At 33.7% G+C, this 13,640-nt stretch overlaps 1 protein-coding gene across 1 annotated transcript in view; it reads left to right on the plus strand.

Moving 5' to 3' along the window:
* The window catches only part of CACNA1C (calcium voltage-gated channel subunit alpha1 C), a gene marked incomplete at both ends in the record, with an annotated part of 519,540 nt that overhangs the window by 454,004 nt on the left and 51,896 nt on the right, over positions 1-13,640 (plus strand). Inside the window, 2 exons of the mRNA XM_081331729.1 lie at positions 4,476-4,559; positions 5,160-5,237. Coding sequence (XP_081187855.1) covers positions 4,476-4,559; positions 5,160-5,237 — 162 coding nt within the window. The remainder of the gene's footprint in view (positions 1-4,475; positions 4,560-5,159; positions 5,238-13,640) is intronic.

Consider the following 13,640-nt stretch of genomic DNA (forward strand, 5'->3'; position numbering starts at 1 on the left):
GAGTTTTAAACAGAATGATAACCTAACTCTACCTTTGACAAGAAACCAAGAGGACTCCCATTGGGTGTTTCACTCTAACCATTTTAGTTGCAAAAATAAACAATGCTATCAATTTGTTTTTCCTAAAAACCCTCCCTAGCTTTTCTCTTGGGAGTAAAAGAAATTCACAACAAATTTTCTGATGGGAAAATGCCTCCTCCTTCGTAGACTGAGGAGTCCTTGCTTCAATAAGCGGTTCCCTTTCTAAAGCTATTATGCAAAGATAAACCACATGGCCTAGGAAACAGTTTCAGACACTTGGTTTTCAGTATGTTCTGATGGCTGTTGATAGCAATTTGTCATCTACAAAATCAAACAAACTTGCTTAAAAAGAAATTTCCTTTAAAGAACATTTTTCAACAGATAAAATAATAAAGAAATAGAGGAGTAGACTAGAGTAGATAGTAAAGAATTGTAAGAATTTTGCAAAATATAGAGGGCTTTTATTTACTTGATTTATAGTGATTATAAAAATACTATCCCAACAAAGGCTTAGCCATTTTTTTTAAAAAAAAATCCAGACTTTCTGGAAATTTAGGTGGATAGCTGAGTTCAGGAGTGGTCATACCAGGGTTTGGCAACATGAACCATCAGGGCTCCATGTGGGCTTTAAATCCCATTTGGGCTTCTTCAAAGCTACTATTCAACATAGTTGCTAAAACTAACATAGTTTCTAGCCACTTTGAAGTGAGAAATGTTAAAACAAAATAAAATGTATTGTAAGCCCTAAAAGAAATTTAATCAGCAGTAAAAAGTAAAACAAAAAACCCTCCCCAAATTCAAAGGAAACTCATCTGAAAAACCTGGCTCCACTCAAACCTGCCAGGCCACCCTTTATGCAACCCTTGTCATTAAACGTTTGCCTGCCCCTATTCCTAAATGTTCCTACTTTCAGTCAAAAATAAATTTGAATATTTTTAATTATTTCTGCTTGTTCATGTTTAATGATGTCTCTCAAACTACACAATGGTATGTAGTTAAAAAAAAGGTGAAGCTAAAAGACAGAAAACTTTACAATACTAATCTGTTATTTGGTTATTCCTACATAAACTCAGGTTACTGTAATTCTGTGATAGATATCTCTTGCATAAGAAATGCTGCCTTGAGAAAGTAGTTAGGTTCTGCAAAACGAACCTTGTTCTTTCCTGAGTTTTAAGCCTATATGTCAATGGAGCAGAACTTTAGTGTAGTGGATTCATTTAAAACCTCATGCATTTACTTCACTAAATGACTGAGCCAAAATACTGTTGTTAATCTTAGTTGGTAAAGCTAGAAAATCTGACAAATCCTCTTGAAATCACAAGATCTGCTTTATTCTAAATTTGGTTAGCTTTCTGTTATCCTTTTTTACTATAAAGCTTTGTTTTGTAAAATAATAATACCCTAATAATGACTGAAGGCAAACAAAGCTTATCTCCCTAGCCAACAGCCAAGAACCCAGAAGATTAAAAAGCATAATGTGGATGGCCACGCATTCTAAAATATTCAGTGGGAATAAACTCACTCTCTCACACCATACTAAAGTTATTTTAAAAATCCTTCTTCCTTTATCTAAAAATAAATAGTTTATATTTCGTACAACGGTAATTTTTTTCTTGCCAATCACTGTATGATAAGCCTGATCCAGCATTAATAGCTTGATAAATATACAAATATTTTTCCTATAAGTTGATTACTTATCTAATTTCTTAAAAACCAGTATATCAATAAATTAATTAGACTGCATTACAATCAAGTCCAAGGCTAGTAAAATTAATTCCTATGAGGAACTTTGTGGTTTATTGATTACACTAGTGCATATGTGGCAGTATTAATTTCTAGTTTTGTTTTGGGGCAGAAGAAAGACATCACGTAATAAATAATTTAGTGTTTGTCATGATAACCTTACCAAAATGTACTCAATAACAACTGTAACTACAATAGACTATTTTGTGTTTTACTGGGTGCAGTTTATAAAATAAAATATTACAAAACTCTTTTGACAGGAGATTTTAGTGAGCCACAAAATGAACGTGTGCCAGAAACAAAGAACATTCTGGTGTGCTTTATTATCTTTTCCTGACTGTAAAAAATTGCAGTTGATAATTACAGTTGGTACAGCTTTTATCTTTATTGAGAAATAAACTAGATCTGTCATGCATATTGCTAATTACAAGTAGCAAGAACTGAGATAGAAGGAGTAGGGAATCCAGATTGAGGCAAAGACATGAGGGAAGTGGTAGTTAAACCTTCATCTCTCTGTAGTCCCAGCTGAAATTACATGTCCATTGAATCTGCTATTCACAGTGGGAGCTTTTTACTTACATAGCATGAATAGGAAAGAGAATTAACTGTTTTAATCTGAATTTGGATTCTCGACACTGCAATGGGTCTTTGATTTTAAAATAAAATAAGACATTTATTTTAAATCACATTTAATTCAGCCCTTAAGAATCATTTGACATATGCTAGAAAGACTTAAAAGTATACATTCTGTTCATAGTTTAGCATCCAAAAATGTGACTACCCACTCTGATTTCATTGAAACAAGTTTGGTTGAGTTTCCAAAATTTCCATCTGTTCAGAGGACATGAATATTTGTATGCTTTGAATGTTTTTATTATGTTATTACTCAAAAATCTCTGTGCCTTTTAATCTCCATTTTTTTCCCTTGCCCTTTGATATAAATGTCTAATTCCATATTTATTTCAGGTTGATCTAGTTCCTAGAGATGCTGGAGACCATCGGCACTAATTTTAACATTTTACTCTAAATTTATAGGAAGAATATTGAATGATGTATCTTGAATGATGTATCTCCTACAGATACTTTCTTCCATTCCCAATGCACTCAGTTCTCTTTTAATGGGATAACAAATAAAAAATTAACCCTCCATAATTAAAATGTTGAATTCAAACTAGCCTATGTTTCAAGGTTTGCCTGGATATTTTCCTTATGTATGTTTCAAAAATGCATTTTACTTCTTTCTAACTTCACCTTCTCTTTTACTTTCTCCCCACAAAACTCTCTTAACAGTTTCTCCAACTGTTGAGGAGTAAAAATCAGAAAGTTTTCAATCCAGGAAGATTTAGTTGGATTGCATATCCAACTACATGACCTTAATCAGAATTTAGCCTAGCTGTGAATTCTGCTTTGCTCTTAACATTTCTAAACCTGGTTTTTTCGCCAGTGTTGGAACTAATTACTTTTCCCATCCCCTCCCCCCTTTTTTTTCTTTAAAAAATCCTGGGAATTCAGGCTCACATTTCACCCATGACCTGTAGTTTCCTGTACTAAGAACATATCCTGTGCCACTTGGGTTTGGTTTCTTTGAAAATTGATCACAGCTGGAGAAACAGGGAAATCAGATTAGCACAAAATAGTAAACAACCAGAAACCAGCATATGCACTATTTAATAGTATAAGAAAAATGTGGGAAGATGATTTTAGAATGTGGATGTGTGAAAAAGAATTTTTGCAAGTCTTGCAAAAATGTCTGAAATACTTAGAAATTTACCTAAGTTTTTAATTTAAAAACAGAGCAAATTCTACCTCAGGATTTATAAGATTCCAGTCTTTAGTTTAAGTTCTACCTTACACCAATTCATTTTTAATATTAAAGTGGATCAAATGGATAAATTAAATACATAACGATAGTATATGGATGAAAGCTGACAGTTATTGTCTGTATAAAAGGAGAAACCTGAATTCAGTAGGCCTTAAAGCCATGTAAGCTATTGGTAAAGATCCACTTCTTCATAATCAAAAAAGTTCTTTTCCACTCAATCCTCCTCTGTCTCCAGGACATTCCAAAGACAGCTGATTTATGTCAGTTATAGTTTAATTGACTCTGAGCATAATGCCACCAATGGCCATTACGAGGTTCCTAACCTCAGAATATAAAGAATGCTCCATTTTAGGCTCTGGACAACCTTTTAGAAAACAGTTGTGGGAACAATTTGTTTCCTGCTAGTGCTACTCTCTAATGAACTGCCCACAAATCAATGGTCTAACACAGGGGTCGGCAACCTCGGCTCTTTTATGACTTGTGGACTTCAACTCCCAGAATTCCTGAGCCAGCATAGCTGGCTCAGGAATTCTGGGAGTTGAAGTCCACGAGTCATAAAAGAGCCGAGGTTGCCGACCCCTGGTCTAACACATAAAAAGACCAAAAGAAAATACAAAGGAAGGATTCCTTCACCTTATCAGAATTAATCTAACCCCAGCTTGCCTTCACACAGGTAGTCCTTACATGAACACTTGATCCCTTTGCTTTTAATGGGATTACATGTTTGAGTAATGCCAACATGTGCTTATATCGAAACACCCGATCCTAAGCTGCTCTTCTACAGCCCCTGGCATTATCAGGGCAGTGATTCTAATGCCAATTCTGAACTGTTTCTGTCTGTCTAACATTCCTTTTTAATCCCCATCCTGCCTGCCCCTCCCTTATGTAGGGTTACTTTAGTGATCCTTGGAATATTTTTGACTTCCTCATCGTAATTGGCAGCATTATAGACGTCATTCTCAGTGAAACTAATGTGAGTATAACTCTACCCTCCTTAGGATGCCACCAAATCCTCCTTCTCTTCTTGTTATCTTCTCTTTTTTTCTGGTTTATGTTTTCTTCCCTCTAATCATGCTTTTATTGACCTTACCGTCGTCCTTCTCCCAGTGGAGGGAAAAAAGGAGGAGGGTTGAAGACCCTCCTTTCTTTTCACTGGTCACAATGGTGGCTGGTGAAGGCGCACAGAGATTGGGGTATGTGTGCTTTTTTCCCTCCCCAAAAGATGAAACCAAACCAAACCAGACATGTTTGAGTGTAACTTTCTAACTAACCAGGCTTTTTATTGATACCCTCCATCGTGTTACAGAGGTATGAGCAACCAGAACTTTAGAGTGGTAAGAGAGTTTTTACTATGCCCGCGTAACCTCTTTCTTTCCTTATTTTTTTCTCTTCTCTCCCTCTTTCATGCTTTATTTATTTATTTGTTTGTTTGTTTGTTTATTTGTTTTGATTTTTCTTTGGGGGTTTTTATACCCTTTTTCCTTCTCTCTCCTGTTTGTTTTCTTCTTTCTCTTCTTTTTTCTTTTCTTTTTTTTTTCTTTTTTTTTCTTTTTGGTTTCCCTGACACATGCAGCACTATTTCTGTGATGCATGGAATACATTTGACGCCTTGATTGTTGTGGGTAGCATTGTTGATATAGCAATCACCGAGGTGACCGTAAGTAGCTGGCGTCTGTCCATGAATGTGCCTGCTCTTAATATTCATTTGTCTTTTCTGGGTTTTTTAATCTCTTTCTTTTTTTACTCTCTTCCCTTCTTTCTCCCTCCCTTTTTATTTAAAGTTTTTTTTTAAGGATTGCTTATTTCCTTCTGTTTTTGTTTATGCTTGTTTCTTTATGTTTTAGAACAACTTTGAGGATTTTCTGACTGTTGCATCATTTTCTTTCCCTCATAATTAGCCTGGCATGAATAAAAACTGTATAGTAGAAAAATCTATGAAAAGTTTGTGGAGTGAATGCACAATAAGCAAGCTTCTGTCCTAGGAAGTTGTAGAAATAGTCAAGACTGATTTTTCAAAACTATGTTAAATTTCCTAAGGCAATGAACCACTTGCCATTTCACAAAGAATTATAGGGCAACTCTTTCGAGGTGGAATAGTTGGAACCAGACATGGGGGGGGGAAAATGCCAAGACCTTTATTTTTCCAAGTTCTTTTCTTCAATCTTGAATCCACAAAACTTCATAACTAAGTTAACATTCTATAATAATATGTTATACACTAAATGAAATTATATTATTTCTCTCCTAATTATTTATGAAAAAGAAACTTCAGGAGAGGAGCAATTACTCTAAATTTTACAAAAAATGATTAGAACCAGCTAAATTCTGGCTCCGAGAATATTTTGGCACTGCAAAAGTTATCTGTATGATTTGTTCACTATTTGGCATCTCTTCAGTGTGGGTATCTACAGAGATCTTGACCAGCTGCAGCTATAGTGATGAAAAGGGATATCATTCATTATTATAAGCTGAGAGAATTATGTTTGGCAGAATCCATTATTTAATTATAACACCACCCCAATACTATTTACAATTTCAAAATATTCGGTAAATTCTACTGAGCTAATTCCCATTCCAGATAAAATTCTAATTTGGAACTGAGATCAGATAAATTAATCGCACATATGTTCCATTCTTCATAGGACAGCCACATTATTTAGCAGGAAAATATGTGAAATGTAACATTGACTGATTGTGCAGGTTTCTATAACCCAGCCAAAACAACAGACTGTGGGCAAGTTACATGTTAAAATATTAATTAAAAAATCATAAGAATAAATTCAATTATTTTTAAAAGTAGCAATGCTTTTAACAATACTAGTACAAATAATAAATAATAAACGGCCTCAATGTGTACACCAGTAATCCTAACCTAGGGTTGAAATCCCAGTAAAATAAAACTGCCTTTTAAGAACTTCTCAAAAACATGAGGGAAGGCGGTTTACGGATCTCTAGGAGTGTTGAGTACATTTTTTAAACATTATACAGTACACTGCAGTACATTTAATTAAAGTTTGTTAAATATGGGACAGCAGAGATTAAGTTCAGCAGTTATTTATAGAGCAGAAAAGTTGACTAGGGCTATTTTCTTCCCAGTATCAAGTAGCTTTGAAGTGTTGAAGCTGACATTAATATTGGTTCCACTTCACCTCTAAAGAATACCCTTCTACTATACAGGCCCTAAAATTTTTGCATACGTCTTTTTATTACCTGGCATGTTTGAAGTTTCTCTTTTAATCTTTGCTTTGATTCTAACATTTCTTATTAAGCTATTCATTTTGAATTTCTTCTAACTTTTTTGCATATCTGATGCACTGATAATTTGCAATCAATTAAAGATGGAGTTTGTTCTGAAATGTTTGAAATCATATTATACATATATCATATAGAATAAGAAACTGAATGGCCTTTGATATCAATTTGTACCTTCAAAAATAATCCTGCTCTGTGGCAGTCCACCCAGCCACCCAACAAATAGGCATTGTTTTTTGCAGATCAAATTGAAAAGTTTCCCTCTTCACTTACCAATTGCATCATTCCTTTGTCTTTCCTACCATGAAAGTTTTGCTTTGCTCCTGGTTTTTGAGCCTGAACAAATCTGTCTTGCGTGCCTGTATGCTGGCTTGCTCTGCACAAACTGGAATGGTGGGTGGAGGGAAGAAGAAAAGTAACATTTCTGAGTATACAGAATATTAGTTTTTTACTTGATTCAAAATCAGATAGCATATGATAGGCTAGAGCCTATATTAACTAAATAAATTAGTCTGTCATAGATCTCTAAAAATTGTTGCAAAAGTAAGACTTAGGTTTGTATAAAATGAGCCTTTCTTGGCATTAATTACTTTGTCATGAAAGGTGATGGATGTATTAGATAGGAACACTGTGAAGTCTCATCTGCATAGACTGCCATGCAGAAACAATTTGACTGGAAAGCATTTAAAAGCACCAGAAAAGCAGAAGGCAAGGGTAAAAAAGTCAGATGTACGTAATCAGTGGGTATATGTATGTGTGTGCACATGTGAATGAATTAAAGCGTTTTACAGTCAAAACTAAATTTCTTTATAGTACAAGATAATATTTTTATAACTTTTTAACAATTTTGAAAAAGATGTATCTTTGACATTTTATCTTTAAAAAACAGGGAATCAATAAATATGTGTTAATATTTCTTTTCTAAAAATTCCATTACATTTAATACATCTATTACAAATCTTAATAGGATATATGAATTTATATATCACAATATATTACCTCAAGTGATAGAGCGACATTTTTTTAAAAAAAATCTTTAAAATAGTGTAACCTTCAGCCTATTTTAATATTTGGTTTTGGAATATTTAAGTACTAAAAATGATCTTTCAAGTATATATTGAAAGATAACAGTTGTCAGAGTCTTTTAACTTACATTCAATAACCGTATTAAATTATTAGTCTTTTTTCCAAATAATTTCAGTATGATGACAGAAGAAATCTGGCAATTATTCTTTATTCATGAATAGAGAACTTTTATGTCTAGTGAAACTGAATGGATCCAAACTCCATAAAATACTTATTTTGGATTTGGAGTTATTCAGGAAACACTGATGTTCTATCTAATGTATTTTAAGAAATATTGCTATAGGAAAATCACAAAAGCTAGTGCAAATTTGAGTAAGCTAAAAGCAGTGCTTTGAGGAGTATAAAAAGGGAATATTTATGACTATCTGGTCCTGAAATAGTAGAAAACATGTTCAGAAAAAAAGGGGAAAAACCTACAATTTATTGAATAAACATCAATTCATCATAAAGCTTAAATTATTTATCTCATCTCAAATTCAGTTACTGAATCTTATATGGAGATCTAGCCATAGCCATTTCTTATTTTTGCTATATGTGCAGAACTATACTCAATTCTTAGAGTATAAAAATATGAAAAGGAAGAAATGCAGCTTTCCATCTGCTTCTGATTCCATCTTTATACAACTTTCTGATTTCCCAATCAGCTTCAAAAGTATCAGTAACATTAAAATGCACAAAACAAGTAAAGACAAGTTATTATATCTTTCAGAACCTTCAACATGAAATCTAAACTAAAATATATCAGGACAGTTGCAAGAACTTTGAAACACTGCAGATCAGAAACACAAAAATTATAAAAACTGGTAACAAGGAATTACTGTACATTATTGGCAGTTTGCTACCAAGTGCTCTAGCAAAAAGATTTTGCTGAGACTGCTAATTAGGAAACAAATGAACAAAACAGAATTGCCCATAGCTCAAAGTTCCAAAAAATGGATAAAAAAATCATGGACCTCCATAATAGAAAAATGGGAAACACCTGCAATAGATAAGAATTTTCCAGTACTAGAAAGTGGCTTCTAAAACAAACATGTTCTTTTCTTCCTTGGAAATAAGTCAATTCCTGAAATTATTCAGTTAACTTTTTTTAAAAAAAATTCTAGATAATTCAGAAATACCTTTTATATACCAGCCTTCCCCAACCTGTTGCCTCTAACCATTGGACTATAATTTCTAGCTGTTATGGTATGCAATCTGGATCATTTTTCTCCTGTATATAACATTTTTCAGTGTTATAAACTTTTTGTTACTGGAAGTATATTTGCCCACCCCCATCCCAACACATACACATATCCTTGACTGTGGTATAATCCATTATTAGATTGGCAAGGTGTGGTAATGAAGCCTTTAGTGCTCCATTCAACGTTTCAGCTGGAGCAATGCTTTTTGGAAACATTTCTAAAAAAGTGTTCTTGGAAGACATGCACTTTTGTTACCCTTCAACAGCTGCACTGCACATCTTTCTCCAGGTAAAACTATGAATTAGTATTAATTCGTTAATTATGCAACACGGTCAAAATTCATTTGTGTATTTTAGATTAAAATGTACACAGAAGGAATAATTTAAAAATAGTCTTTTAGATTCGTATTATGTGAAATTACACTTTTTGATATGGATTTCAATATGAATGTTTATCCAGATTTTTTCAGTTTGGATTAAACTGAATACAGTACAAAACAAATGTATAAACTTGCAAAACTGGGGAAAAAAGAACAAATACAAATTAATCAGTTTGTGGCATGCTGCTTCTTTGGGTAAAAATTAAGCATCATAAATATAGCATTAGGAAAAAAGAAGTCTAGAAGGAATTTTTCTTTATGAAACGGAATTTCTTAGTAATTAAAAAAAACTTGACAATATGTATTTGTGATGTACGGAGAAGAGTTCAGTCTGTAGTATAATTAGACTATAGAACAAACAGATCATGTACAGTACTGGTATGTAGGAATAGTTCTGCAAATATATTTTATCATTTCAATAGGGCTAGATTCTAATTTTGTGTGTGTTGTGTGTGTGTGAAATGAGTCAATGTGTATATTTATCTGTTTACTTCCTTTTTATTGTTTCACTTTTGAGCATATTTCAAATAGTCTATCATTTAACAGTCACCTATTTGTCTGTATATCTGAATGTAGGTGTATCCCTTAGGGCTTGTGCACACATTAAATTTACTCCTTGTTAAACTGCTTTGCTTACCTTTAGGGAGCAGCACACTAGCTCTAAGATGAGCTAGAGTTAATTCACTAGAGGTAAGTGAGATTTCATTGGGGAAACTAGTTTCCACAGGGCAAATGACATCCACTTTGGGTAGACATTGTGTGCACAAGCCTTAAAAATATAATAGAGATTGTATGTGGATGCCTTTGTAATTGTCTAGATGCCTAACATGCTTGGTATGTAATTCTCTTGCATTAGAGGGGATGTGCATGTACTGCATGTGCATGTTTAGTGCATGAATATAAATTCTGGACACATGAAACTACTCTTTAGCTGCATTCATTTCAAATGAACTGTATTGTCACAAATTTCCACCGAAATCACTGCATTGTCACAAAAACAAAATCCAATATTAGTTGTTTGCCACTTTTTTAAGGTGTAGGTTTCTGAGTCTGATTCTCTGAGTACGGTAGCAATCACTATAGGATGTGTCTTCTCAGTTTACCCTTTGCAATAGTTGGAAACCAAATTTTACCTAAGAAGCCATAGTGGTTTCTACTAAGTTGAGATGTTTACAAGCTTGTTACCTTTCTTCCAAGGTCCTGAATACAAGATTTAAATCCAACCTAGGCAAATTTACTTGGAAGTAGGTAGTACTGATATTATTTCTCAGAAAAGGTGCACAAATTAACATGCTTAGATTCCTAATGTTTAGGTGCCTCTTGGTTTTTTTTTAGCCTTTGATTTATTGGTTTCATTTTATTTTCTTGCATCTTATTGATTATTGTTTAATTAAGGGGTTATAGTTCTGCCTGCTTATGCACTCATTGCTGGATTATTCCCAGAATATGCTTCAGTTATAGGCTGTTTTCTTTAACCTCTGAGATTAGAGCAGTAAATGACTAGCTCCCATGCTGTCCAAATTGTCTTTGCTCTCTGCTTGTCAACAATGATGTTTCTTTAATTGCACAAATATATAATCCACTGAATAGGTTCTGACAGGGCAGAACCAACTCTGATCAGCCATTAAGATATCCAGTGGGCTTCTTTCCCAAAACAGGAGTAGTTGCAAACCACTGATTGGTGATTTGTTTTTAGGTGTCATCTGAAGGTATTATAATGGCTTACTTCTATTCAGTAGAAGCTCTCATGCTTCATTCAAGGCCAGGCTGTGTCATCCAAAAGTAGTCATAATTAAAAAAGAATTTCTAAGTTTAACAGTGAATAATAAAACAATAAAATGACTGAAATCTTTAACTTATTTCAGTGCTCAGTGGTTAAAATGCAGTGTTGCAGGCAAAACTGCCCACAACCTCCTATTTGGTGAGAAATGATGGTAAATGAGAGTTTCTCGCTGTACTTTTTTCTGAGGAACTGTTTCATTTGGGAGAACTCACTATCACATTTTATGAACTGAGGAACAAGGACTTTTGGAATGCAATTTCTAAGCAGCAATAGTATGAAATTTGAAAGATGTAACACTGAGTATTGTCTTTAAAAAGGGATTTGATTACAAGTATTGAGAATGGTTTTCTCCATTGATACATATTTAGTATTTCTGGTTTCTTAATTCATACCTGGATAAATAACTCCTCTGTCTGAGTAATAAAAGAGGCTTGTTAATCCACATGGAGATCTTTTATATATCTTTTCTAATATTACAAAATAGGAAAACATAGCTAATAGAATAGAAAAAATAAAAATAAAATTGAAAATAATAAAACATCAGAATTCAAATCTAGGAATCTATTGAAAGAACTCTAGTGTTTTGTTAAACCTTGTTTCCTATTTCCTATTATGTTATTTTTAGAGCAGTGTATAGTTAAAGAGCAGGCTGTTTAGAATAATTTTAGGCACCTATGCTGCCGCCTCTCCCCCCCACCCCAATTTGAGTCTTTTCCCCAGCATCAGCAAGGCAGAGTTGCCAATAAAGCTGCAACCTTGAAACAGATGTAGGAGGAGAATCCAGGAGATTTGTGTTTTGGAAGGTCTGCAGCCACCAGCTAACAAGAAAAGCAGCTGAATAAAAGGTGTTTTTCCTTCAAAGGGAGAGATTGGATCAGGGAAAAACAGTATAAAGCAGAGAAAAAGAGAGAGAGATGAATTAAGACAAGCATGGGGAAAAAGTCTTGATACATCACGTGACGTCACATGACGTCGCGAGTTTGACATGCCTGAATTAAGACAAAAAGCAGTGTAGGATTTGTAAGAAGTGTTGCTAGTAATCTTACAGCAGGTAGTAATATTAAAAAGGAAATGTTGTAATAATGCAAATAGCTATCCTATAAGTATAGTATAGAGGATATGTAATAGTAATTGAAGTATAACAGAGCATAATAATTATTACAATCATAATAATTAGCATAATGTAGAAATAGCAGTAGAAGAGAATATTGGATAAAGACAATAGAAAGCACTCACATATAAATTTATAAGTTTCACATTTCACTTTTGTATTTTTTTTTCCAAAATAAACATCTCCCCGACTTGTATAGGGAGATATAAAGAAAAACTACCTTTCCAGGATCGAATATTTTCTGAAGAAGAACCTGTGAAAAGGTGCCCTTATTTTAATTGAATAAAGTAGATGTTCCCTATCAGGCACATATGAAAGCGCTACTTATATGTGTTGAGTTTGTATGTCCTTGTATTTGCAAATGTATGGATGTTCTGTGAAAGGCAAGTAAGGTTTATCTACTTCTGCATGGCTAGCAATGTTTGTCAATGCATCTATGTAGCTATCCTTAGTTTGAATAATATATTTCAGATATATGTATGATTGCATTTAAGGAGGATGTAAGGCTTTGAGCATATCAGTCCTAATTTTATGCTAACTGTGTCTTAGCTTCAAGTGTTTGCATGCAGTAAGTGAGCCTGAAAGAAGTTTATCCTTAGGTTTAATGGAATGACTGCACAGAAATGATTATAAAGAAATGAGAGGGAGAGAGAGAGATGGGGATGTAACTGTCCCCTAGATATTTAGGAATATCTCTATTCCTACATTGCTCTCTAACAAGGCTATTAATACTTTACTGAAGCAATTAAAAATACCTGTTCCTGGGGAAATCAAATTTCTTGATATACTGCCAAAAATAAACTTTCCTTCCAAATCAGTAGATTTGGTGGTTGTGATTTGCTGCCAGTTCAGAGATTCAGTATCTTCTCCATGTATTGTGTTCTGATTGGTGTCATCCCTGAGAACCCATGTCCATATAGAAGAGAGCGTTACCAGGCCCATTCACAGGTACAGCTTAAGGTTTGTAACTGTGGTTCCTGTAATGATAGCAAAAAGCAAAATATTGCTACAAGCTTAGAAGAGGCAGCTATATAAATATTCCAAGCGTCATTCAAATGTCTCCGTAGAAAAAAAAATGAAATGTATATTACCAATAGTTTTGGAGAGGTTTCTGAAATGATTCTAAGTCAGAAGCAAATACTACTTTTAAAAATCTTTGTCAAACCCCACGGCATATAAATTTAATAAATAATAATAAATAATAATAATAATGTTTTTCCTCATTTGGTGCTGGTTTATTTCAGATTAGGGCAGGAATGGGA

Source organism: Vipera berus, assembly GCF_964194415.1.
Source record: "Vipera berus genome assembly, chromosome: 6".
Classification (NCBI taxonomy): Eukaryota; Metazoa; Chordata; class Lepidosauria; order Squamata; family Viperidae; genus Vipera; species Vipera berus.